The following is a 27,938-nucleotide window of genomic DNA, read 5'->3' as shown; positions in this document are numbered from 1 at the left end:
TTTGGAACAGTTTAAGTAAATGATCTGGCCACCCAAGTTGCCTGACATGAATCCCATTAAACATTTACAGGACATAATCAAAACATCAGTTCATGCACAAAATCCTGCATCACTTTCAAAACTGTGGACAGCTACAGTTCAATATTTCTGCAGGGGACTTCCAATTACCTGTTGAATCAATGTCACATCAAGTTGCTGCACCACACTAGGAAAAAGGAGGTCTGATACAATATTAGGAGGTATCCCATGACTTTTGCTACCTCAGTGTAACTGCGGAAGGAGAACCATTTGCAAAAAAAATTGTGAAATTAAGGTCAGTACAGCAATCATGCCCTATGTAGAAGTCCCTGTCTCTGATAACACGCTGAGCTACACATCAGTTCAGTCCACTGAATGCTTCAGCTCTTGTTCTGTGTGTGGGAAGAATTTTCAGAATTGTGTCCTATGTTGTCCTCAGTTACATAATTGATGTTTCAATCCAAACTAATCTGCGGCTTTCAACAATGGGAAGTATGGGCTTTTCTACCAAGTTATTTTGCAAGCCATTAAATCACAAGTCAAAATGCAGGGCCATTCACTTTTTGCAGTAGCATTTCTCCTCATGCACACCAGTCAGTTTTCATGGCTCCATTAATGTTAACATGCTGTCACACAAAAAATTTCAATATCATTTGGCTTGGAGGCTGAGTTGCTTAGTCAAAAAAAAGTATAGCCCTTAATATTTTTCTCTATAATTTATTTATACTGTGTTGTAAATTAGAGACGATCAACTTTTATAGAAGGAAAATTTTATTTGACATTTGCTAGTTGTAAACACTATTTGCTTATGTAGATCACATCACAAGCAGATGTACAATACTAGCAAATACGGAATGCCCCAGAAGACATGACAATGTAGCAAAAATAATACATCAACAATTTGCCATACAACATAAACTAATAAAAAACACGTTACCACATACAAGTATGCACCACAAAATGTACTGGAGAATGATGAATACAAATTATACTGGAACAGAACCATTATAACAGGTAAAACAACACCACATAACAAACCTGACATCATACTCACCAATAAAAAGAAGAAATTAACACAACTAATCGAAATATCTATACCCAATACAACAAATATACAGAAGAAAACAGGAGAAAAAATTTAAAAATACATCCAACTGGCTGAGGAAGTCAAAGACATGTGGCATCAGGATAAAGTTGACATCATACCAATTATACTATCAACTACAGGAGTCATGCCACACAATATCCACCAGTACATCAACACAATACAGCTACATCCAAACATATATATACAACTACAGAAATCTGTAATTATTGATACATGTTCAATTACCCAAAAGTTCCTAAATGCAATATAACATATATTGTACAGTTAAAAGGAAGTCACGCTTGATCAAGGTCCACGTCACTTTCCATTTTTAACCAGACATAACGTTTGAGACAGGAAAGAGAAATAATAATGTAGAAAGGGATTTTGATGTTCTTTCTATTTTATTACTTATTTACAACATAAATTAATATAAGATGATATTACAGTAAGTTACAGTTAGTGGTTGTTCATCACTTCTCTGTCAGAGATCCATCACCTGGCTCCATACATATTAGCATTCTGAAATAAAGCCAAACAGTATTTCCATTTACTAACAAAGCATAAATTAAAACCATCCCTATTATTTTGTCATTGTGTGTGTGTGTGTGTGTGTGTGTGTGTGTGTGTGTGTGTGTGTGTAGTGTGTGTGTGTGTGTGTGTGTGTGTGTGTATCAGGAAAGTTCTGGTCGAATGTTAGTGCTTTACGAGGAAAGGAGACCACTCACTGAAAAGTATAAGTGTTGAACCATTCACAGGCGCGCGCGCGCGCACACACACACACACACACACACACACACACACACACACACACACACAAATAAAAGTAAAAAAAGAAAACTTGCTAGCTTTTTTAGAAACCCTTTCTTGAGCAAGAGTACAAATATACACATACACTTAAATAAGCAAAAAATTGAAATTAAAAAAAAAAAAAAAATCTGTACTTTTACACTGTGCATACTGAACGCATGTATTGCATGCAACATAACTGTACAATCAACACAATAACATATCTGATATTTGTCGAATTTCTGTTCATAAGAATCCCTTGTGAATCTCCATCATTTGTAAAACCACAGCAAGGAAACTGTGAGTAATGCTGAAGCGGTACAGCACATTTATTGAGCACCTTTCACAGACATTAAGTCTTATATTTGCCCTAGAGTTGGAATGACACTGCATACTCTTCCACTACTCTTGAGTTAATAAAGAGTATAATTTAGTCTTTACTGTGTTCCTTCATGTAAATCTCACAACACAGAATCCTCTACTTTTCATTCATTGCTTTTGCAACCAAGAACAGTATAAATATAATAAGAATCCAACTCATAAAAATATTTTAACTAATTATTATTATCATACAGATTTTGTTACTTACTGGAAATTTGCAACCTTCGTATCTATGCCAATAACAAGTTACAAATGGTGGTACATCACATCTGCACTTCACGCAAATACCAGGGCTCACTAGCTGATCTCCTCGTCTGAGTTTTAGATGTCCAAAGGAGCAGTGCAGTTCTTAAATGTAAATAAATAACATGTTGTGATTACAACACATTGCAACAGAAACTTATATAATATCTTAACTGTAGACATGAGCATGAATTACAGTAGATTTATTCCCTAAGGAAGTTTGTTGTAAATAATCAACTGCAATTCAAAAGGAATAATTACACTATGAGAAGAAAAATTGTAATCGTTACTCCACAGTAATGTTCTCTTTAGCACAAAAACATGAGCACAATGCTGCAACCAAAATTTTTTATCACTTGTCTGGTGATATGAAATGCCTGGCAGTCAGCAAAGTAACAAATTGAAAAAGTTTCTCCTTGACAAATCTTCTATTCCACAGAAGAATTTCTGTTATTGTAGTATGTTAAAGTTGCTGGGTAAGAAGTACTTCCTCACATATGTATATTATCTGTATACTTTCACAATTACACTCTGTCTTGGACTCTGGCACTAAATCCAAAGAGATTCTGGTCATATGTAAAGTACACCAGTGGCATGATGCAACCAATACCTTTACTGCACCAGTAATGATATTACCAATGACAATGCCACTAAAGCAGAGTTACACTGTTTTCCAAAATTCCTTAATTAAAGATGATGAAGTCAATATTCCAGAATATTTAAATCAAGAACAGTTAGAAGTAGCTATTCCTCAGTGTACCAAAGCAGCTTAAAGCACTTGATAAAGGCAAGTCTTGTGATGCAGATTGTATACCAGGTTGGGTTTCTTCCAGAGTACACTGACAAAACAGCTCCACACTTAACAGTCACATACAATTGCTCTTTCAACAAAAGATCCATACCTTAAGACCAAGAAGTTGCACAGGTCAAAGCAATACTCAAGAAATGAAATAGAAGTAATCTGATGAATTATTGACCCATATCAGCAACCTCACTTTCCAGTAGGATTTTGGAACATATACTGTGTTTGAACATTGTGTCTTACCTCAAAAAAATGCTCTGTTGACATAGTCAGCATTAATTCAGAAAATAGTGTCCTTGTGAAATACAACTAGTTCTTTATTTGTATAAAGTAATGAGTGCTGCTGACATGGGCCTCAAATTTATTCCACATTTCTAGGTTCTCAGAAGGGTTCTGACACCAATCTTTACATGAATCTTCTAATCAAATTGCATGCCTATGGAGTTATGCCTCAGTTGTGTGTAACTGGATTCATGGTTACCTGTCAGAAAGGTCACAGCTTGTAGTGATTGATGGAAAGTCATTGAGTAAAACAGAAGTGATATCTGTCATTCCCCGGAGTAGTGTTATAGGTACTCTGATGTTCCTCATCTATATAAATGATTTAAAAGGCAATCTGAGCAGTCCCCTTAGTTTGTTTGCTGATGATGCTGCCATTTACTAGCCACAAAACTCATTTTTTGTTGTAGTCTTCAGTCCAGAGATTGGTTTGATGCAGCCCTCCATGCTACTCTATCTTGTGCAATCTTCTTCATCTCCAAGTCACATGCACATCAAAACCAATTTGAAAAATGGCTTAGACGTGATATCTGTATGGTACAAAAAGTGGCAACTTACTCTAACTAAGGAAAAGTGTGAGATAATCTATATGAGTACTAAAAGGAAATGGTTAAATTTCAGTTACATGATAAACCACACAGATCCATGGTCATCAATTCAACTAAATACCTATGAGTTACTATTACAAACAATTTAAATCGGAATGATCACACAGACAGTGTTGTGGCAAAGTAAAGGAAAGGCTGTATTTTATTGCAACAGGTCTACGAAAGAGTTTGCCAACACTTCTCTTGCCTGTCCTCTTCTGGAGTACTGCTGTGTGGTTTGGTGTCCTTGCCAGACAGAACTGACGGAGGACACTGGAAAAGACCAAAGAAGGAAAGCTTGTTTTGTATGATCACGAAATAGGGGAGAGAGTGCCATGGATGTGAGTTGGGATGTAATTCGTTAAAGCAGTGGCATTTTCTGCTGTGGCAAGATCTTTTCATGAAATTTCTATGACAAATTTCTCCTCTGAATGTGAAAATATTTTATTTGCAAAAAAATATGGAGGAAAAAATGATCATCATAATAAAATATGAGAAGTCAGAACTTGTAGAGAAAGACTGGTGTGTCCCTTTTTTCCAAGTGCTGTTCAAGATGGAACAGTAGAGAAATAGCCTGAAAGTATTTCAGCCAACATTATGCCAGGAACTTAAGTGTGAATTGAAGAGTATTCATGTAGATGTACATGTAGGAAAAAAAGCTTTATAAATGCTCAGTGTGTAGCCATATTTATAATTATTTTGTGGTGTGAATGTAAAATGACTCATTCCATATCATTATAACTTGTCATGGAGAAGATCCATGACACATGAAACTAACTAATTACCAATAGAAGAGCTATAGTTGGAGTTTAGAAGAGTAGTTGATGAAGTGTTGACTGGATATGTAATTGTACAACAGTTCATGATGGAAGTTTACAGTCTCTGTAAACAAACTTTTAAAGAAACAGTGTCTAATACATGGTGGATGTAAAACAAAGGCTTGGTCCATACATAGACAGAAGATAAATGAAATGCCTTTCACTCTCAAAAGGACAATGTGTGTATCCTTCAATGGTTACTGCAGCAGAATCTTTTTAAAGAACCTTTCACAAAACACACACAGTGGCACCATAGTAAGTGTACAGACACTCATGGATGACATGGAACTGGCAGTGAGGGCAGAAAAACAAAAAGAGAAATGCTGAATTCATTGCTTTCTTACTGAGATCATTTGTAAAACAATGTTCACATCACATTAGCAGCTTGGCTAACTTCATCAACAGACTTCAGTGAAGTAACACAGTTTGCTTAATCGATTTTGATGTAGTTTTATCTTTTAGAAGGGTCCTACCTAGGGACTGAGTGGCAACAAATTTCAAACAGAATTGCACATTGTTATTCTGATTCACTCTTCCGTCATTGCAGTGTATGTGTACGACAGATTATTTGAACAGGCTGACCAGGTTGCTACATAAGGCCCTCTGTATCCCTTAGTGACCAACTCTTTTATCACAGATTTTGAAGAGAGATATCTGGAGTCAGCAACTCTTATACCAAATGTTTTTTGAAGGTATGTTGGCTTGAACATGAACCTTTCCAAATCAAAAGTAATATCCAACAAATGGGTCCCAGCTGGAGATGTGAAAGTCAAGGACAGTCTACTAGAAGAGGTCAGTGAATATGTCTACCTTGGCCAGATTATGAATATGAAGGGAGACATAAGGCCAGAAATCTATCGACGCATCAAGCTTGGCTGGCAAGCATTTGGGAAGAATTCAAAAGTATTCAGATAAAAAATGCCAGTAAATCTGAAGAAACAAGTATTTGATCAATGCATTCTTCCTGTGATGACGTATGGCTGCGAGACATGGACACTGAACTCATTCACAAAAGGGAAACTTAGGACAGCACAGAGAGCTATGGAGAGATCAATGCTGCTGGGCTATAAAAGAAAGGACAGGAAAAGGGCAGATGACATCCGGTCTGTGACGAAGGTTAATGACATCTTAGAGAGAGTTGGTTCCTTGAAATGGCAGTGGGCTGACCACGTTGCAAGAAGAAAAGACAACAGATGGACGAAGCTAGTACTGGAGTGGAGTGCGAGAGAGCACCGGAGGCCTAGAGGAAGACCACCAGACAGATGGGACAAAGACATCAAGAAGATCGCTGGTAACACCTGGCAGAGAACTGCCCAAGAGCGTCCCACTTGGAGAAGACTTCTGAAAGCCTACCTGAATCCACGACTTGAAGAGGCCACATCATCTAATGATTGAATTGGCTGATGATGATGATGATGTTGATGGATTGCCTGTCATAGTGTGTCTTCATGGAGATAATAATATAATTTTTGCAGCATCTTAATTATTTTTCATAAGAATGCTCAGTTTACCACGGATACAGAAAAAGATGGTCTTTTTGTATCAAAGGAAAATTCAGACTTGAAAACTAACAAATTATGATAGAATTGCTGATACTTAACTTCAGAATATGTACTGTAAACACCAGTCACAGATTAGACTTTAGGCCTGTTCTGACTGACTGACAGCCTAAAGGGTCCCCCAAATTTAAGTTTACTGAGGTTTTGTGATATCAAAGGATGTGATATCAAGGGATGGGGCAATGAGTCTAAGAATTAATTCAGAAACTTCAGTAATTAATAAATGTGCAAATTTGCACATCATTTCTGTGTGTGATGCAAAGACAGTCAAGAAATGATAGATATACAATGATGATAGCTATGCACAGAAACATTCCCCCAATTTTTGTAATTCAATAGCTAGATGCATTAAAATGTTACTATCTATTTCCAAGATGACTATTTCTGTTAAAATCAGGCCTTTGTCTGGATCTGAATGTTTTCACATGCATGGATATACCTGCAAGATGAAGTTGACTTTTATAAAGACACCTGTCAACTTAACATTACAAGGTGGTCTTTCCAGAAGTGTTGAAAAATACACTATTAGGTCAAAGTAGTGCCACTGTGGTCTGTGGATTATTTTCTTTGGGAGTAGAGGTTTTACGCACCACCCAATGTGAGCAGTGACTCTTACTTCCTGGACTGTCTTGGAGAAGTCAGCACATACTTCTGCAACAGGTACAAGCAGACTCCACATGACATTGTCTTATGTCTAGGCAGCATGTTGCAGCAGTGTTCCTGTGCCCTGAAACCTCAGAAGTTTGGGGGAGGCTGTCAGTTTTCAATGAACAAACTGTTTAAGCAAACTATTAAAGTTAAAAGAAGGGTAGCTCATTTGTATTGCTATGAGATAGGGGAGAGAATATCACAGATATGATGTGTGAGTTTGTGGGGAGGATAATTATTAAAACAAAGGTGTTTTTTGTTGTAGTGAGTTCTTTCCACAAACTTTCAGTCGCCAAGTTTCTCCTCCAAATGCCAAAATATTTTTTGTCTCCCACTTAGGGAGAAATGAGCATGATAATAAAATAAGAAAAATAAGAGCCTGTGCAGAAAGAACTACTCCATCACACTCCTGGGCCTGTGACATGGTGCATTATCTTGCTGAAAAATGCCACTGCCATTGAAAAACATGATCATCATGAATGGATCCAGAGCATGATGGAGCTGCCACCAGCTTGTCTCTGTCCTGTAGTATAGGTTTCAAGGAGACGTTTTCCCGGAAGATGATGCACTTGTGCCTTCACATCAGCATGATGAAGAAGGTATCAGGATTCATTAGACCATGCAATGCTATGCCACTGCACCAATGTCCAATGCCCATATTCAAGGGTCCATTTCAGCCAAAGTTGTCAAAGCTGTGGTGTTAAAATTGGCACATGGGTGGGTCATCGGCTGGGGAGACCCATAGTTAGGAGTGTTAGGTGCTCAGTGTGTTCAGCCACACTTGTACTCTGCCCAGCATTGAAGTCTGATGTTAGTTCCACCACAGTTTACCTCCTGTCCTGTTTTACCAGTCTGCCTAGCCTATGATGTCCGACATCTGTAATGAGGTGTGACTGCCCAACACCATGACATCTGGATGTGGTTTCACCACATGTTGAAGACATTCACCACAGCAGTTCTTGAACACCTGACAAGTCATGCAGTTTTTGAAATGCTTGTGCCGAGCATTAATATGAATTTTTTAGGTTTCAACTCACAAATTCATCTAACTGATATTGTCAAGTATTTCAGAAAATTGTTTGCCATGACCCAGCTGACCAAGACTCAACAAATCAGCTTGATTGTCTGATGCTTCATATTGGAGACAAAACTCTGGTGGGACATGACAAGGCATTTCTGTCAGACATTTAGTAAGTTGGGTACCTAATTCCTACTGGGGCAATGCACAACATTAGTGGGCAAAGCTCAGGATTACAAATGTAGTCCCTTCTGTCCAAAATTCAGAATACTGAGAGAGTTTTTCCTCTCAGAAGTGTCAGTTGCATTGCATCTCAACCACCTTATGGACCAGGGAGAATTAGTGTTAATATTAAATCAACACAAGCCTGTTTGGACACACCATCAGTTAATAAAAGGCCTTTACAAGCATTTATCAACCTCTGTAACTGCTAATGGCTATGGATGACTTACAGTAAGATACACTTTTCTCTTTGTATATCCTCTGAAATGTAAATCTGATTAGTATTACTTCTGAACTAAAGTTTTTTTTACAGCAATGTATTTGTAAGTCCACAAGGCAATGCATCCAACACACACACAAAAGTGGTCCAGGTTTTGAAATGACTTGCCATGAAGTTAATAGTTATTGTGACATAATACTTGATTTATACGACATTTCATTTCACATTTCACACACATTTATACAGTTCCAGAGGTAAATATTAAAACATAAAACTTAGAGCTCTTTTCGTTACCTATGCTCCCTTGCACTTTCCAAAGAGTTTCCCTACATATTATGTTAAACCATGTCAGAAACAGAATAATGCAACTGGCATGAATCAGGTATAGTATAAGACATATACGTGTTCTAGAACAATCCAGAACACTCAATGAGTCAAAATACAATTCAAGTAACTTCTGTTTTTAGATTATTTATCAGCTATAGTTTATACAACATTTTCCAATGATATGTACTTATATGAAGAGTTTTAGTACTAATATCAATGACAAAGGTTACAAAGTTTGTAAATATAAAAATTAGAAACTTCTTGCTATGTTGTAATATGGATATAATGTTGTTGTTGTGGTCTTCAGTCCAAAGACTGGTTTGATGCTGCTCTCCATGTTACTTTATCCTGTGCAACCCTCTTCATCTCCAAGTAACTACTGCAACCTACATCCTTCTGAATCTGCTTACTGTATTCATCTCTGGGTCTCCCTCTACAATTTTAATCCCCCACCCCACCTAAACTTTCCTCCAGTACTAAATTGGTGAGCCCTTGATGCCTCAGAATGTGTCCTACCAACTGATCCCTTCTTCTAGTCAGGTTGTGCTACGTATTTCTTTTCTCACCAATTCTATTCAGTACCTCCTCAGTAGTTACATGATCTACCCATCTAATCTTCAGTGTTCTTCTGTAGCACATTTAAAAAGCTTCTACTCTCATCTTGTCTAAACTGTTTACTCTCCATACTTCACTTTCATAGATGGCTACACTCCATAAAAATACTTCCAGAGAGGACTTCCTGACGCTTTTTTTTCAAATCTATACTTGATTTTATCAAATTTCTCTTCTTCATAAATGCTTTTCTTACTGTTGCCAGTCTACCTTTTATATATTCTCTACTTCAGCCATCATTAGTTATTTTTCTGGCCAAATAGCAAACCTCATCTACAAGTTTGAGTGTCTCACTTCCTAATATAATTCCTTCAGCAACACCTGATTTGATTTAACTATATTCCACTATCCATGTTTTGCTTTTATTGATGTTCATCTTGTATCCTCCTTTCAAGACACTGTCCATGCCATTCAACTGCTCTTCCAAGTCCTTTGCTGTCTCTGACAGAATTACAATATCATCATCAAACCTCAAAGTTTTTATTTCTTCTCCCTGAACTTTAATTCCAACTCCAAATTTTTCTTTAGCTTCCTTTACTGCTTGTTCAGTGCACAGATTGCATAACATCAGGGATAGGCTACAGCCCTGTCTAACTCCCTTCTCAACCACTGCATCTCTTTCATGCCCCTCGACTCTTGTAACTGCCATCTGGTTTCAGTACAAGTTGTAAAGAGCGTTTCGCTCCCTGTATTCTACCCTGCTACCCTAAGAATTTCAAACAGCATATTTCAGTCAACATCGTCAAAAGCTTTCTCTAAGTCTACAAATGCTATAAACATAGGTTTGCCATTCCTTAACCCAGGCTGTTCCAACCAAGCTCCAGGGAGCCGGAGCGCTCACAGCGGGAGCTCGGAGCCCGCGTGGAGGGGGAAAGCGAACTCACTGCCCCCTGGCCGCATGCAGTCGCAACCGACGCAATAATCCATGTTCAATGACAGCTATGACAGAAGCGGTAGCCCTGTACCTCTGTTGGAGGATACCTTTCTATTCGTTGAGAGGGATGGTCGCCGCAGTGTGTTGTATGTCATTTAAGGTATTTAATTCTGCGAAGAGGTACAATATACAACGACATTATACACGTCTTCACGCAGCGCACTACGATTAGGTAGAAAGCGTTGCACGCAGAGAACTGGTAGCCAGGCTTAAGAACGACCTACCAGGAGAAGTATGTTTAAAAACGGTTTCGTAATACGGAGGGTATCAAAACATGCAACATAGTTCGAGTTCTGTAATGCGTTTATAATTTTCAGGTGAATGAATGCGGAGAAAACACTACTGAATCTGAAATTTGAGCAAGCTACAGGGTCGTTCACATTATTGCGACAAGTGGCAAGCCGTTTTTGTAGGATCACTCGTAAAATCGTGCATGGTAGCAGTTGCAGAATGTCTGTTTCCAAGGGAGTTGCAGGCAATTGAATGGGTAATTGAAGGGGTTTGCCTGTCGAAGCAAACAATGTCTCATCGAATCCTGGACATGATAGCGGATTTAGAGACACAGCTCAGGAAAAAGGTGGAGAGCTTTGTTGAATTTTCGCTACCGCTGGACGAAAGCACCGACATATCGGACTGTGCTCAGCTTGCAGTCTTTGTGCGTGGTGTCGACATGGAGCTGCAAGTAACTGAAGAACTCTTGGATGTGGTACCACTCGATTGAACCGCAACAAGATGTGACATTTTTGAAGCTGTTTGTGAATCAGTGGACAATATGAATTTGCCGTGGGATAAGCTCCGTTCTGTAGCGACAGACGGTGCACCAAAAATGATCGGGCGTCACCAAGGTTTTGCTTCTCGTTTGAAAAATAAACTCAGGGACAAATTTGGAAAGACATTTTGACTCTTCATTGTTTTATTCACCAAGAGGCACAATGTGCTGAAACAGTAGAGCTAGGTGGCGTAATGAAAGATGTCGTGAAGTGTGTGAATTTTGTGCGGCGTCACGGTATGAATCATCGCCAATTCAAAGGATTCCTGAAAGATATTGAAGCGGAGTATGAGTATATACCTTACCACAGTACAGTTCGTTGGCTGAGTTGGGGAAAAGTTCTTGATGTTTTGAAACTTCCTGGCAGATTAAAACTGTGTGCCCGACCGAGACTCGAACTCGGTCGGGCACACAGTTTTAATATGCCAGGAAGTTTCATATCAGCGCACACTCCGCTGCAGAGTGAAAATCTCATTCTTGATGTTTTCTTTGCCATTCGTGAGGAAATATCCCTTTTTCTCGAAATGAAACGGGAAGAAATTTGTTGTCTGAAAGATATAAAATGGATGTCAGACCTGGCGTTCCTAGCTGACATAACTATGCATCTGAATAATTTAAATGTGTCATTGCAAGGCAAAGAGCAGCTAATCGTTGACATGCACGACCAGATCAAAGCGTTCATGGAAAAGTAACGTTTATTTGAGAGGCAGATGAGTAGTGGACATTTAACGTTCTTCAATCGTTTTGCTTCTTTAAAACTACCTGAAGGTACTACTTTCGGCTATTACCAAGCAAAGTGAAAGCAGCTCATCACGTCGTTTGAAACACGATTCCAAGACCTCACTAGTTTGAAAATGGAACTTAAGGTGTTCAGCACTCCTTTTTCAGTTTCCCCCATGATTTGTCATCGTCACTTCAATTGGAGATTACTGATTTCCAAAATTCAACTTTGTTGAAAGAGAGGTACTACAACACGTTGGATTTGTCACGATGGTATCGTTCATTACAGCGAAAAACACTTCCCAAGCTTCACAACAATACCGCCCAGATCATTTGCATTTTTGGATCTTCATATTGTTGTGAGCAGCTTTTCTCAGCAATGAAAAGAGTAAAAAGTAAGGATGCAACAATGTAGTCCATCCTCCGCATTAACGCTGCGAACACTTTGACGCCTGATATTTCTGATCTTGTAATGAAAAGAAAATGTCGAGCTTCTTGAAGTCTGAAGGTATTTTACGTGTCTCAAACATCTTTCTCTCCAGATGGAAGATTTTTGTCATGGCTGGCTCTCCCAAGGCTATCAATAGTTCTAACGGAATGCTGTCTATTTCCAGGGCCTTGTTTTGACTAAGGTCTTTCAATGCTCTGTCAAATTCTTCATTCAGTATTGTATCTTCCATCTCATCTTCATCTACGTCATCTTCCATTTCAATAATATTTCCCTCAAGTGCATCTCCCCTGCATAGAACCTCTATATACTCCTTTCACCTTTCATGTTTCCCTTCTTTGCTTAGGACTGGTTTTCCATTTGAGCTCTCAATATTCACACATATGGTTCTCTTTTCTCCAAAGGCTTCTTTAAATTTCCTGTAAGTGGTATCTATCTTTCCCCTAGTAACATATGCTTCTAAATCCTTACATTTGTCTTATAGCCATTTTGCACTTCCTGTCAATCTCATTTTTTAGATGTTTGTAATACCTTTCACCTGCTTCATTTACTGCATTTTTATAATCTCTCCTTTCATCAATTCAATTCAATATCTCTTGTGTTACCTAAGGATTTCTAATAGCTCTCATCTTTTTACCTACTTGATCCTCTGCTGCCTTCACTATTTCATCTCTCAAAGCTACCCATTCTTCTACTGTTTTCCTTTCCTCTGTTCTTTTCAATTGTTCCCTAAGGCTCCCTCTGAAACTCTCAAAAACCTCTGGTTCTTTCAGTTTATCCAGTCCCACATCCTTAAATTCCTACATTTTTGCAGTTTGTTCAGTTTTAATCTATAGTTCATAAGCAATAAATTGTGGTCAGAGTACATTTTTGCCCCTGAAAATATCTTACAATTTAAAATCTAGTTCCAAAATCTCTGTCTTACCATTGCATAATCAGTCAGCAACCTTCCATAGATGTCATATCAAAAGTAAAATAAATAAAGCTGTAGATAGAAACGTATGCTTTGTCAGCACGTAAAACTGAATGGTAAAAATAGCAAGACTGATGTAGATTTGCTTTTAGAGTATTTGCAGTAATTATGTGCCAACTAATTTTCATAGTGTAGGATTCAAGTTTTAGAAAATATGACAATATAAAAGGAAAATTATATTTACAGCAAAACTGCACGCAATGACTGGCAAAACCTTACAAACATCAACAAATATGAGATATGTTGTTAACATCTTGGGTTGTCGGGTGTTCTGCCGGATATCAGCGTCGTACTTGCACGATATTTCGGTCACGTAGCTCGTGACCTTCATCAGGTGCGACCTGAGACTGCTCCTCGAGTGGACCTGGTCCAGTATTTATGCCTATGACCAGGTCCACTCGAGGAGCAGTCTCAGGTCGCACCTGATGAAGGTCACGAGCTACGTGACTGAAATATCATGCAAGTACGATGCCGATATCTGGCAGAACACCCAACAACCCAAGATGTCATTAGATCGCTGGGAAAGCCTGAAGAGTTACATCAAAAGTCTCTACGGGGAGGAGATGTATCAGAATATCAAGAAGCTGGACAAGCTACGGCAGAAGAAACGGAAGATGCTGAGTTCTCTCAGTTTTTTGCTGAGGTGTTGAGATGGAGAAGTGGTACCAGCATTTGCCAGAATTAAACATCACATCAACTCCAGAGCGGCGAACAAGATAAAACGCAGATCCAGCATGGCACTGATGAGAGAGAGGATTCGAGATATGCGCCACAGGTTAGATGTCGTGGCCAGGGAGCTGTTACACATTCATCTGTACATGGCAGCCTCCTTAACAAGAGAAGATTGGGATTGGATAGACCGTGCCTCCTGGTCTTTAGCTGAGTGTGCTAGAAGGAATGCCTCATCTTGCCAATCTGCAAAGTTTGACCGCATGCGGAAGAAAGCACAGCAGATGGAAGAGACACGCACTGTGACAAATCTGAGTGGCATACAGTTTGATGATACAACCTTAAAGGTACTCAGCAAGGGTCTCAATTTTGCTATGACCCCTAGAAACGTACCCATTTCAGGTTTTGTCAGTGCAGTAGAGCAAGTTGCAGCCACACTTCCACCTAATGTGGCAGAGGAAGTCCGCCGAGAGACCTGCAGGGCCCTCACCAAGGCCAGGCCGCCGAAATCAAACATCACAACCGAGGAGAGGCTTGCACTCAAGAAACTACGGGAAGACAACAGCATTGTGGTACTGCCAGCAGACAAAGGGAACTCCACTGTCATCTTGCAGCAGGTGGATTATGATGAGAAAGTATGCCATCTTCTGGAGGACCCTGCATACAGAATTCTGGAGTGAGCCCCACGGACAAGGTGGCCAAGAAGACTAGTGCTCTCTTGAAGGAAACAGGGATGCCCAATAAGATCATCAGACAACTACGGGAAAAAGCACCAGTGCCACCTAGACTGTATGGTCTGCCTAAAATACACAAGGAGGGCGTGCCCCTACGTCCTATTGTCAGTAATATTGGGGCACCTACGTACACAACAGCCAAGTACTTGAAAGGTCTCCTGTCTCCATATGTGGGGAAATGTATTCACCACATCCGCAACTCAGACGATTTCCTGCAACGCCTCAAGCAACTGCACATCACAGATTCGAACATCATGGTTAGTTTTGATGTGGTATCACTGTTCACCAGGGTCCCACTGAAGGACTCACTAGAACTGATTGCAGAGAAATTTGACGGTGGTCTGTTGGACCTGTTCAGTCATACACTGACATCCACGTATTTCCTGTACAGAAACCAATATTACGGGCAAACTGAAGGTGTAGCTACGGGCAGCCCACTGTCCCCTGTGGTTGCCAACATGTTTATGGAGAGTTTTGAGGAGAGGGCATTGGAGACAGCCACATTTAAACCAACATGCTTCTTTAGGTATGTGGATGACACCTTCATGATCTGGCCACATGGGATGGACAGGCTCAATGAGTTTCTTGAACATCTTAACTCATGCCACCCTAATATCAAGTTCACCATGGAACTGGAGAAGAATGGCCAGCTGCCATTTCTGGATGTACTAGTCCAGAGGAAAGCAGATGGATTGATTGGCCACAGTGTGTACCGAAAACCAACACACACTGATTTATATCTGCAGGCCAGCAGCTGTCACCACCCTGCACAGAAGAATGGTGTTCTGAAGACTTTGGTCCACAGAGCACGTGCACTGTCAGACCAAGAGAATCTACCTATAGAGATAGAACGTCTCAAAACAGTTTTCTCCAAGAATGGATACACGGACAGACAAATTGAGAGGGCACTCCAACCAGCCACTATACCACAGGTTCCTGAAGAAGACCAAGATGAAGCAAAGAAGGTGGCATATCTGCCCTATGCTGGCTCTATTTCTGCCAGAATCGGTAGGATCCTCCGTAAACACAATATCAAGTGTGTTTTCTGTCCATCCAACAAGATCGAGGGACTGCTGGGGAGCGTCAAAGACGACCTCGGGTTACGAAAACCAGGGATTTACAATATACCTTGTCAATGTGGCATGTCCTACATTGGCCAGACGACAAGAACTGTGGAGATCAGGTGCAAAGAACATCAGAGGCACACTAGATTAAGACAGGTGACTAAGTCAGCCATTGCTGAACACTGTCTAGAACTAGATCATGCCATGAAGTATGAGGATACCAAGATTCTAGCACAAACACCCAGATTTTGGGACAGTGTTATAAGAGAATCGATAGAAATTAAAATGGCTGACGATCTTATGAACCGTGACACAGGATACCAGCTAAGCAGAGCCTTGGATCCGGCTCTGGAATTGTTAAAGGAGCAACGGGGCCAGCTGCAACACTACACAAACAGAAGAACCAGAGACATGGAGATGGAAAACGAGCCCCTGATGGACTGCCAGGTGCACCAGACCGAAGATGGAACACCCAGAAATGGGACTGGTGGGCGCGGACCGCAGAGGGAACATCCAACGCTCCAAAAGGGCGTGGCGAGTGGGTGCGGACCGCAGGGGGAACGCTTGGTACCCCAGACCATAGATGAAACCCCCAGGAGCGGGTTTGGTGGGCGCGGACCGCAGAGGGAACACCTAGAACCGCAGTGGACAGAAAACGGAGCAGCAACGCTCCAGCAGGTCGCAGGGAATGGGCGCGGACCACAGAGGAAGTGCCTGCAGCCGTTGGTGGAGGGGGAAGGCCATAGGCATAAATACTGGACCAGATCCACTCGAGGAGCAGTCTCAGGTCGCACCTGATGAAGGTCACGAGCTACGTGACCGAAATATCGTGCAAGTACGACGCTGATATCCGGCAGAACACCCGACAACCCAAGATGTCATTAGATCACCGGGAAAGCCTGAAGAGTTACATGAGATATGTTGTTGTTGTGTTTTTGTTGTCTTCAGTCCTGAGACTGGTTTGATGCAGCTCTCCATGCTACTCTATCCTGTGCAAGCTTCTTCATCTCCCAGTACTTGCTGCAACGTACATCCTTCTGAATCTGCTTAGTGTATTCATCTCTTGGTCTCCCTCTATGATTTTTACCCTCCACACTGCCCTCCAATGCTAAATTCGTGATCCCTTGATGCCTCAGAACATGTCATACCAACCGGCCCCTTCTTCTTGTCAAGTTGTGCCACAACCTCCTCTTCTCCCCAATTCTATTCAATACCTCCTCATTAGTTACATGATCTAACCATCTAATCTTCAGTACTCTTCTGTAGCACCACATTTCAAAAGCTTCTATTCTCTTCTTGTCCAAACTATTTATCGTCCACGTTTCACTTCCATACATGGCTACATTCCATACAAATACTTCCAGAAACGACTTCGTGACACTTAAATCTATACTGGATGTTAACAGATTTCTCTTCTTCAGAAACGCTTTTCTTGCCATTGCCAGTCTACATTTTATATCCTCTCTACTTCGACCATCATCAATTATTTTGCTCCCCAAATAGCAAAACTCCTTTACGACTTTAAGCGTCTCATTTCCTAATCTAATTCTCTCACCATAACCCGATTTAATTCGACTACATTCCATTATCCTCGTTTTGCTTTTGTTGATGTTCATCTTATATCCTCCTTTCAAGACACTATCCATTCCGTTCAACTGCTCTTCTATGTCCTTTGCTGTCTCTGACAGGATTACAATGTCATTGGCGAACCTCAACGTTTTTATTTCTTCTCCATGGATTTTAATACCTACTCTGAATTTTTCTTTTGTTTCCTTTACGGCTTGCTCTATATACAGATTGAATAACATCAGGGACAGGCTACAACCCTGTCTCACTCCCTTCCCAACTGCTGCTTCCCTTTCATGCCCCTCGACTCTTATAACTGCTATCTGGTTTCTGTACAAATTGTAAATAGCCTTTCGCTCCCTGTATTTTACCCCTGCCACCTTTAGAATTTGAAAGAGAGTATTCCAGTCAACATTGTCAAAAGCTTTCTCTAACTCTACAAATGCTAGAAATGTAGGTTTGCCTTTCCTCAATCTACTTTCTAAGGTAAGTCACAGGGTCAGTATTGTCTCATGTGTTCCAACATTTCTGTGGAATCCAAACTGATCTTCGCTGAGGTCGGCTTCTACCAGTTTTTCCATTCGTCTGTAAAGAATTTGCGTTAGTATTTTGCATCCGTGACTTATTAAACTGATGGTTCGGTAATTTTCACATCTGTCAGCACCTGCTTTCTTTTGGGATTGGAATTATTATATTCTTCTTGAAGTCTCAGGGTATTTCGCCTGTCTCATACATCTTGCTCACCAGATGGTAGAGTTTTGTCAGGACTGGCTCTCCCAAGGCCGTCAGTAGTTCCAATGGAATGATGTCTACTCCCGGGGTCTTGTTTCAACTTAGGTCTTTCAGTGCTCTGTCAAACTCTTCATGCAGTATCATATCTCCTATTTCATCTTCATCTACATCCTCTTCAATTTCCATAATATTGTCCTCAAGTACGTCGCCCTTGTATAGACCCTCTACTCCTTCCACCTTTCTGCTTTCCCTTCTTTGCTTAGAACTGGGTTTCCATCTGAGCTCCTGATATTCATACAGTGGCTCTCTTTTCTCCAAAGGTCTCTTTCATTTTCCTGTAGGCAGTATCTATCTTACCCCTAGTGCATCTTTACATTTGTCCTCTAGCCATCCCTGCTTAGCCATTTTGCACTTCCTGTTGATCTCATTTTTGAGACGTTTGTATTCCTTTTTGCCTGCTTCATTTACTGCATTTTTGTATTTTCTCCTTTCATCAATTAAATTCAGTATCTCTTCTGTTACCCAAGGATTTCTATTAGCCCTCTTCTTTTTACCTATTTGATCCTGTGCTGCCTTCACTATTTCATCTCTCAAAGCTACCCATTCTTCTTCTACTTTATTTCTTTCCCCCATTCCTGTCAATTGTTCCCTTATGCTCTCCCTGAAACTCTGTACAACCTATGGTTTAGTCAGTTTATCCAGATCCCATCTCCTTAAATTCCCACCTTTTTGCAGTTTCTTCAGTTTTAATCTACAGTTCATAACCAATAGATTGTGGTCAGAGTCCACATCTGCCCCCGGAAATGTCTTACAATTGAAAACCTGGTTCCTAAATCTCTGTCTAACCATTATATAATCTATTTGATACCTTTTAGTATCTCCAGGGTTCTTCCATGTATACAACCTTCTTTTATGATTCTTGAACCAAGTGTTAGCTATGATTAAGTTATGCTCTGTGCAAAATTCTACCAGACGACTTCCTCTTTCATTTCTCTTCCCCAATCCATATTCACCCACTATGTTTCCTGCTCTCCCTTTTCCTACTCTCAAATTCCGGTCACCCATGACTATTCAATTTTCGTCTCCCTTCACTACTTGAATAATTTCTTTTATCTCATCATATATTTCATCAATTTCTTCATCATCTGCAGAGCCAGTTGGCATATAAACTTGTACTACTGTAGTAGGCATGGGCTTTGTGTCTATCTTGGCCACAATAATGCGTTCACTATGCTGTTTGTAGTAGCTTACTTGCACTCATACCTTTTTATTCATTATTAAACCTACTCCTGCATTACCCCCATTTGATTTGGTATTTATAACCCTGCATTCACCTGACCAAAAGTCTTGTTCCTCCTGCCACTGAACTTCACTAATTCCCACTATATCTAACTTTAACCTATCCATTTCTCTTTTTAAATTTTGTAACCTACCTGCCCGATTAAGGGATCTGACATAAATATGACAATATAAAAGGAAAATTATATTTACAGAAAAACTGCACTCAATGACTGGCAAAACTTTACAAACATCAACAAATATGAGATATATTATATACAAATGAATACTAATTCACATACAGCTAGAATTTACGTGGTAGCACAGAGTTCACTAACTGAGGGAAATTTCTGAATACAACCTTATTTATTGTAATAAACAGATTTTAATATAGCAAATGGCCAGGGAATCACCTGACTGAATGTGCAACAGCAGGATAACTGAGAGAATAACTCCAGGTCTGTGCAGTCAATAGAAGCTAACACTTGGCAAGTACTGAACCAAGGAGATAATTGCAACCAAGCAGTGCACAACAAAGACTGTTCAGTAGTTAAACTAGTATGTAAAACAGAGAACCTGCTGTTGCAGATTCTTTTCCACTCTCAGGAAATGCAAATAAGATCTCCTCACTCTTCTGACATAGATCTTCGTCACAGGTATTCGAAAGTTCTTCATCACCCCAAGGAGAGACAATGTAGTGGTGGGTGCTTTTCTGTCTTATTGCTCAGTATCAGTATTAGAAATGGAAAGTTGCTACTCACCATATAGCAGAGATGCTGAGTTGCAAAAGGCAAAACAAAAAGATTCACACAATTATAGCTTGAGTGTGGTTTCAGTTGTCCAAGACTGCAGACGTGTGTGCAAGTTGCATTTGCTTATCGTGACTCAGCATCTCCACTATGTGGTGAGTAGCAATTTTCCTTCTCCAATATTGTTACATTCCATCCTGGATTTTCTATTGCTCAGTATGCCACACGAAAATCTGGACAACCCAAATAGTAAAGAAAGAGATGTGCTTCTGAATCAGAATGTACTAGGGAGTATGGGAATGGAAAGGAGGCTTAGGTAGGGTGCTCCATACCAATCTGGTAATGGCAAATTATTATTTGGGACAAAACACTAGGAAATAGCATGAGCGAATTGATACTGAGATACCAAAAAATTGTAGGAGACATATTGTATCATTGTCAACAAGATAATGAAGAGTGGCACTGTGCATGCCAGTGTCCCGCAAGTGTAGCTTATCAACTCAACTATGACCATGCCAAATGTTTAGGGGTAATAAAGGGGTATACATACTTTATAGGTATGGACTGAAAACTTCAAACTGCAAAGCAGCTCACAAGTTGTGTTTCATGCTAGAAAGCTAAATGTTGCTTGGGAAAATGAAACTTGCACCCACTAAAGCACAAAGAGCTGTCATAAAGAGGAAATTACCTGATGGACCTAAGGGCTGTAAATTTTTTTTGACATACTCAGTGTATTCATGAAGCACATTTAGTTTTATCCAAAATGAACTATGATTATTAAAGTCTTCAGTCCACTGAATTCTTCAGCCAATTAAAGAGAGGAGAAGATATAAAGAAACAGAATTATTCAGCAAATTCTTCATGATTACAGAACTGGGGATGAATGGAGAGTAGCAAAAGTCAACAGTGAAATAAACACTGCATTATATATACTATATTTGTCTAATCATGATCGATAATGAAATTATTTTTGGATATTTTAGGTGATTCATAATATAGTTCCATTACATCATGATTCAATTTTCTTGAGCTGATTTTTTTCTTGGGCATGCTGACATGAACGAAAACCCTCAAGTGATACTTACATAATTTTATAAAGTATGTGAATTTTAAAACTTTCCTGGCATGTAGATTGTTCCACGACATTTCGGGTCAACTGCCAGCTGTCTGTAACTTTCTAATACAATATTTCGGCACAGACTCTTCAGACCATCTTCAGGTGAATACTGCCAATAAAGCCCAGAGATCTCCTATTTAAGACCCTGCCACACATTGTGAACTGTTAAAGATGGCTTGGTGTTGTGGAAGGCAAGTGTTTATAGGATTCTGAGTGAGTGCTGCACATCTTATACAGGGCAAATGGCACTGACTGTTCAGGATATCATGGAACACCAGTAGCATACTTGCCTCTCCAAGCTAACAAGTCTGCCATCACCAAACACTGTATTTCCACTGCCCATTCAAAGAAAAACAATGAAACAGAAAATTGTGGTCCATATGTAAAACATGTTGGAGCACTATCATCAATGACTGGCTGAGGCCCTTATCGATCAAGACAGTGGGTTCCAGCTAATTTCTGCAAGGAATCCTGCCGTAGGAAAACTTCATTCTTTATATAGCCAGCATCATTCTCCAATTTTGCCATGTGAAGACAATCGATCTGATATTGATGAGAGCTTTCATTACAGAGGGTGTGCGGTGTAGCGCACCGACTTGCAGCAGAAGTGCTTGCACTCAAGCTGCACACATGCAGTGACAACTGGGCACATCATGTGTGTACCTGGGGGTGTTATGTAGGAGAGATCAGTGTATTTTTGCCAGTATTCACTTGAACATGGCCACAAGACACTGCACTGAAATATTGTGCAACAGGTTACAGATATCCAGCAGTTCACCCTGAATTCCATGGAACAGTAAAGTAAAATAGTTGGTCATTAACATAGGAAATCACAGTTGGGGAAATTTATGCACATAATGAAAAATAATGTTTCTGACTTACCATCTGCTGAAGATGTATGATTCGAGGACTGAAGAACATAATCTGAGCCTACAGCTGTAACATAGAATGCAAAGTTAGTGAAAAGTAAAATTTTATATATTCTTTACTAAATTTTGGTTAGTTTTAGCACCACAACAGAATGAATATGTCACATTATTGTACTTACGACAGTGAAGTGCATGAGGGCAACAGCTGAATTCTTCTGCAAAAATGGGAGCACAATGTTTCAGATGAGCGACTTTGAACCGAATCATCATGTCACAGGTGTACTTATGGCACCATGGTCCATTCAGTGTTCCTGTGAAAAATGAACTGGGTCTGGTTTACAAAAATTCCATTTGTGAAGGAGTACTTGTTGACAAGTGTGTAGCCAGCAAGGAGCAGGGGATGGCAGCTACATCAAACCATAAAACATAGTGATCATTATAAACTGAACTCACATTGTACCCTGTCACACAGACATGCATATCAGTTTCAAGAAAGCCAGAACATGTGACAGTTACTGATTAGTCAGAATTGTACCCAGAGCCGTTTATTATTTTAAAAAATCTCAAAACTGTTTTGCTAGTCACCACTATTCTGTTTGCACTTGAAAATACCAGATCCTACTGGGTTCTAAAAGCTTCCCATAGTGTAGTACATAGAAAGTATTCATGTGCATCTGAACGTTATCTGCTTGGCAGAAATACTGCATGTTTGCATCCCATACAAATTAGATTGTATCAGCTCAATACACTGTTGGTAATCGGTACTTATTATAAAGCAACACCATTACACATTTGTTCATTTACCCATTTCATTTACAGTTGGCAATTGAATTTAAACATTTTTTTCTGTGGCCTGAATCTCATCACATGATGGATATATAGTAAGTATAAGAATTAAAATATTTGATCATGTGCATTCAAAAGAGCTATAAACAATCACTTAATATGCCAACAATCAAAACCATTTATTTGAATTCATGCAACATTATTTGTATCATAGGGACATACACTACAGTTTCAGCATTACATAAAAATAACACTAAACAGTAATGAGAGCACTTTAACAATTTTTGCACATTATTCCATTATGACTATTGCTGTTGTAATTTTGTATCATTCTGGAGGCATTGGGACTGCGAGGAAAAATCAAATCCCCCAAAATTTCCCCCATCCAAAGGGAAAGGAAATGGAGAAAGATGAAAGAAGTATTATTCATTCTGGCCTACAAAAGGAAAATGGTCTGTTTCCAGGTAAAGGGCATGACGTTTTGGTTGTTTCTGCAGCATCAAATACACCTGGTGTAAACACAGTAACTGATTTTAAGAGATTATTATTATTATCATGTCAGAAACATACAGGTACATGTACATACATTTTATACAGATATGATTAAGTTACTTTTGACCAAAACTTGGCCACTTCCAGTGCATTTTCTGTTGCTTGTTGTAGATCATCTTCTGTACAGGAGACAGGGCACAAGTGACACCGAAGCATGTACAGAACTGTCTGATCTCCACAGTCATATTGAATATCATTTGGATCGGTGTATCCCCATCTTGCCAAGTTAACTTTTGATCTTCCAACTCCGTATCTCTGGCTATTTAGGGACTTCCAAGTTGTCCATTCCCTGTCATTGCCTGGAGATAAAGCTTCAACATCTCTTTTCCAACCAGGGGGGAGGTAGGTCATAGCCCTCCATAGTTGTAACGTAGATTTTTCAGCAGTGGTTCTAAGCTCCTTTGATGTTCTAAGAAAACTCTTCCTTGACTCCAGTAGTTGCAGATGTGGTTCATGCCCATACAGAGGATGGGTTATTTCCTGTTCCACTACCTATCATTCCTAGTCTGCAGCTATCTCTCTTTGAACATTTGGTGGTGCTATTTCTGTGAGATGGTAAAGCCATTCGACTGGAGTGGATTTCAAGTAACCTGTTATAATTCTGCAGGTTTCATTGAGAGCTACATCCACCTGTTTGGCATGAGTTGAATCATACCAAACAGGACAGGGATACTCTTCCACAGAATGGCATGGAAATATCCTAAGCCATCAAGGAAACACATAGTAGCTCTTTGAACATTCTGTCAGAGTACAGCAAGTATGAGTGGAACTGATCAAATAGGTCAAAATGTGAATTAGCACAGAATAAATATATGTACCAGGAAATGGTGATGGCCTCTTTTCAGCTGGCTATTGGATATTAACGTACACAATTTCTGGATATTGTACTGCACAAATATAAATACAATCTCTCATATAAATGTTTAAAGATAAATTATGCAGGTATACTTGTGCAGGCATGTGGCACCACTGAAGGGCCTGGACAAACCCCGCACACCAGTTCTGCAGCAGATGAATTCTGCTTTGATGGAATGAAACCCCTGTTTGTGAAAATATAGGAACTGAAAAGCAGACCATGTGTTGGGGTAAATTGTAAGACATTAGCAAATAGCACATGCAAGAAAGGTAATGTGGTACTGCGTGTTGAATGTTTTGCTGCTTATGATATGAAGTAACTTGTTTTTCTTGTTTTTGATTTGTAATTTGTATACATGTTTAATTTGTTTATTTCAGTAGAAAAATGTGTAATCTATCCGTAAAAATATATGTTTTGCTCTCAATAGCGTTTAGCATGGCTTGAGAAATTATTTTAAAACTATAAATGTAAAAATGGCTTTTTCACTTTAAATGCTTCTTTTCTGATGTAGCAAATGGTATAATCAAAACCTTCTTTGAACAGCTGGAAGATATAATCCAACACCTCTCAAAAACATACGCTTATTTGATAATTATAGGAGATCTGAACATAGACACAAGTAAAAATACAGACAATACCAAGACCCTATTGGACATATTGTGCATATACAACCTAAAAATAAAAATAGATAAACCAACCAGAGTAACAAAGCATAGTGAAACTATAATTGATCACGTAATAACAAATATTCCTACATGCTATTGTGACACACAGGTAATAAACTCCACATTAGCAGACCATTTTGCAGTCATGATAGACATAAATATAAAGACTAGTGATTCAGTGCAGAAGATATGGGAGATGAGAAGACAGAACTACCCACATAACATAAATCTGCTAAAAAAGATGTTAGAGGCAGAAAACTGGGAAACAATATATGCAGCTAAAGATGCAAACACCAAATGGAACCAGTTTTTTTCTTTATTCAGTTATTATTATGATGTTACATGTCATGTTAGTAAAAGGCTTGTCAGACAGCAACAAAAAAAGAAAAGCTGGGTGACTGGAGAAGTAATCCATGCCAGAAATAATCTGAGAGTGTATTATGACCTCTCCAAACAAAAAAATACTGAGGCCTACAACACACTGTATAAAATGAAAAAGAAAGAGTACTGTAGTTTTATCAGAAAAACTAAAGCATCATTCATCAGGATGTCTATAGATAAGGGAAAGAACCACTCAATAGGTTTATGGTCGTTCATTAATGAAGAGAGAGGAAAAGTAACAAATCGGGCGGAGGACATCTGCCCATTGATGAGTGGGAAAAGCAACGCAAACCCTCTAGAAGTAGCCAATACTTTTAACAGATATTATATTACTGTAGCATACGAATTAATAAGTCAAAATAAAACAAATGTAGCAAGTAAATTGTTAAACCCCCCACATACAAATCATACTATGGTTTTCATACCTACAACGGATGCAGAAGTGTCAAACCTAATAAAACAACTTAAAATTAAACATTCATCTGGCTTGGATGGTGTCACATCACATCTCATAAAGGAATGCAGAGAATGTATATTAAAACCATTGACACACATGCTGAATGCTGCGATAGAAGAAGGTATATTTCCAGATTCACTGAAAGTAAGTAAAGTGAAGCCAATATTTAAGAAAGGGAACAGGGATGAATTAGGAAATTACAGGCCAATATCATTGATCTCAACATTTGCTAAAATCTATGAAATGATAATAAAGAATAGAATTGTAAGTTTTATAACAAAGTACAGTATACTGCATTCATCACAACATGGTGTCAGAGAAGGGAAGTCAACAAAAACAGCATCAACAGATATAATTGAGCACATTCTTAATTTACTTGACAGGCAACAAAAGACTTGTGGGATTTTTATGGACCTATCTAAGGCATTTGATTGTGTGAATCACTCAAAATTAATGATGAAATTATATCAGTATTGAATTAGAGGAAAATGCTATGACATACTTAAATCATACATTACAAATAGGAAACAATGTACAGAAATCAGACATACTAGTGGGGGAAATATAACAAACTACAGATCAGAATTACAAACAGTTAAACACGGTGTGCCGCAAGGGTCTGTGCTTGGGCCAATACTATTTATACTCTACGTAAATGACTTCCCTAGCTATATAAATCAGAAACTTATAATGTATGCTGATGACACAACAATCATTTGCACAGCTGACACAAAGGAGGAGCTTGAGAAGGAAGCACTCGTGACTATCGAAAATGCAAATATATATTTAACAGAAAACAACCTGTTTATGAATCAGTCTAAAACAATGAATGTAGTATTTCAGACCAAGCATAGTGAAAATTATAATATAAATGTTAATATAAATGGAAAGACTATTAAAGAAGTAAACAGCACAAATTTTCTAGGAACTATAATAGACAAACATTTGGCATGGGGGGAGCACATTGATGCACTGTGTAAAAAGATAAACAAACAGATCTTCATCATGCATAAAACAGCTAAGACTGTGGATGATAAAGTCCTCAGATCAATGTATTATGGACTTGTCTTCCCACATTTGTCTTATTCAGTTCATATATGGGGAAGTGCACAAGCTGGCTACCTAAAAAGAATATTCACAATTCAGAAAAGGGCAGTGAGACGCATTGCAAAAATACCACCAAGACAGACCTGTAGGCAAGCTTTTGTATACTATAATATTATGACAGTATATTCACTGTACATATACCAAAGCATAATGGCGGTAACGTCAAGTGATAAACACCTCCTAAATAAAGATGTACACAAACATGGTACAAGAGGAAATGAAAATTACTACATGATAAACAGAAATCTAAAACTGTCTATGACTGCCCCAGAAGAAGCAGGCAAAAGGTTTTTTAATAAACTCCCCAAAATCATTAAAAAAGAAACAGACCTAAAATGTTTTAAAAATCATTTGAAACTATATCTCACAGAGAAATGTATATACAGTTTGAGTGAATACTAAGATGGTGTTTAATATGTTATATCATTAAAATTATCATGTATGTTGTTTGGATTTGTATGTACATATAATGTGAAACATGTAATACCTTTGTATGATTATGGACTATTTCTGTTTAATCATTTGTTTCATTTATATATAATGAAATCAAGTTTGATGTTAATAGCCTATTGTATGACACACCCAATACTCTCAGCTGGATTTTCAGCTGGAGTCCATGGGCAAAGAATAAATAAATAAATAAATAAATAAATAAATAAATAAAATAAGGTACCTGTAATAAATGTACAAAACTTACTAAAAGTAAATCAGCTGCTAATGGGTTAAGAAAGTCTGCTCTTAATTTGAAGACCTCCATTCTCTCCATTCTAACAAACATCTTATCACAGAAAATAATCAGGTTATCTATTCACTAAGCAGTAGCAGGAGAACCCACTTATAAAGATATTAAAGTTTGCAAGCTTTTGGAGCCAGTGGCTCCTTCTTCTGGCAGAAGGGTTGGA

The 27,938-nt window shown here is 38.9% G+C and overlaps 1 protein-coding gene across 2 annotated transcripts in view; it reads right to left on the bottom strand.

Moving 5' to 3' along the window:
* Positions 1 to 1,022: 1,022 nt before the first annotated feature.
* The window catches only part of LOC126163087 (uncharacterized), a 111,302-nt gene continuing 84,386 nt past the window's right edge, over positions 1,023 to 27,938 (bottom strand). Inside the window, exons 6-9 of one of the 2 annotated variants that reach the window (XM_049919998.1) lie at positions 22,412 to 22,543; positions 22,246 to 22,299; positions 2,484 to 2,623; positions 1,023 to 1,627 (exon numbers count right to left, since the gene is read on the bottom strand). In XM_049919998.1, coding sequence (XP_049775955.1) covers positions 1,601 to 1,627; positions 2,484 to 2,623; positions 22,246 to 22,299; positions 22,412 to 22,543 — 353 coding nt within the window. In that variant the 3' untranslated portion in view covers positions 1,023 to 1,600. The remainder of the gene's footprint in view (positions 1,628 to 2,483; positions 2,624 to 22,245; positions 22,300 to 22,411; positions 22,544 to 27,938) is intronic. The other variant, XM_049919999.1, reaches the window with a different exon arrangement.

This window comes from Schistocerca cancellata, chromosome 2 (genome assembly GCF_023864275.1).
Source record: "Schistocerca cancellata isolate TAMUIC-IGC-003103 chromosome 2, iqSchCanc2.1, whole genome shotgun sequence".
Taxonomy (NCBI): Eukaryota; Metazoa; Arthropoda; class Insecta; order Orthoptera; family Acrididae; genus Schistocerca; species Schistocerca cancellata.
This window is presented reverse-complemented; position numbering and strand designations above follow the sequence as displayed.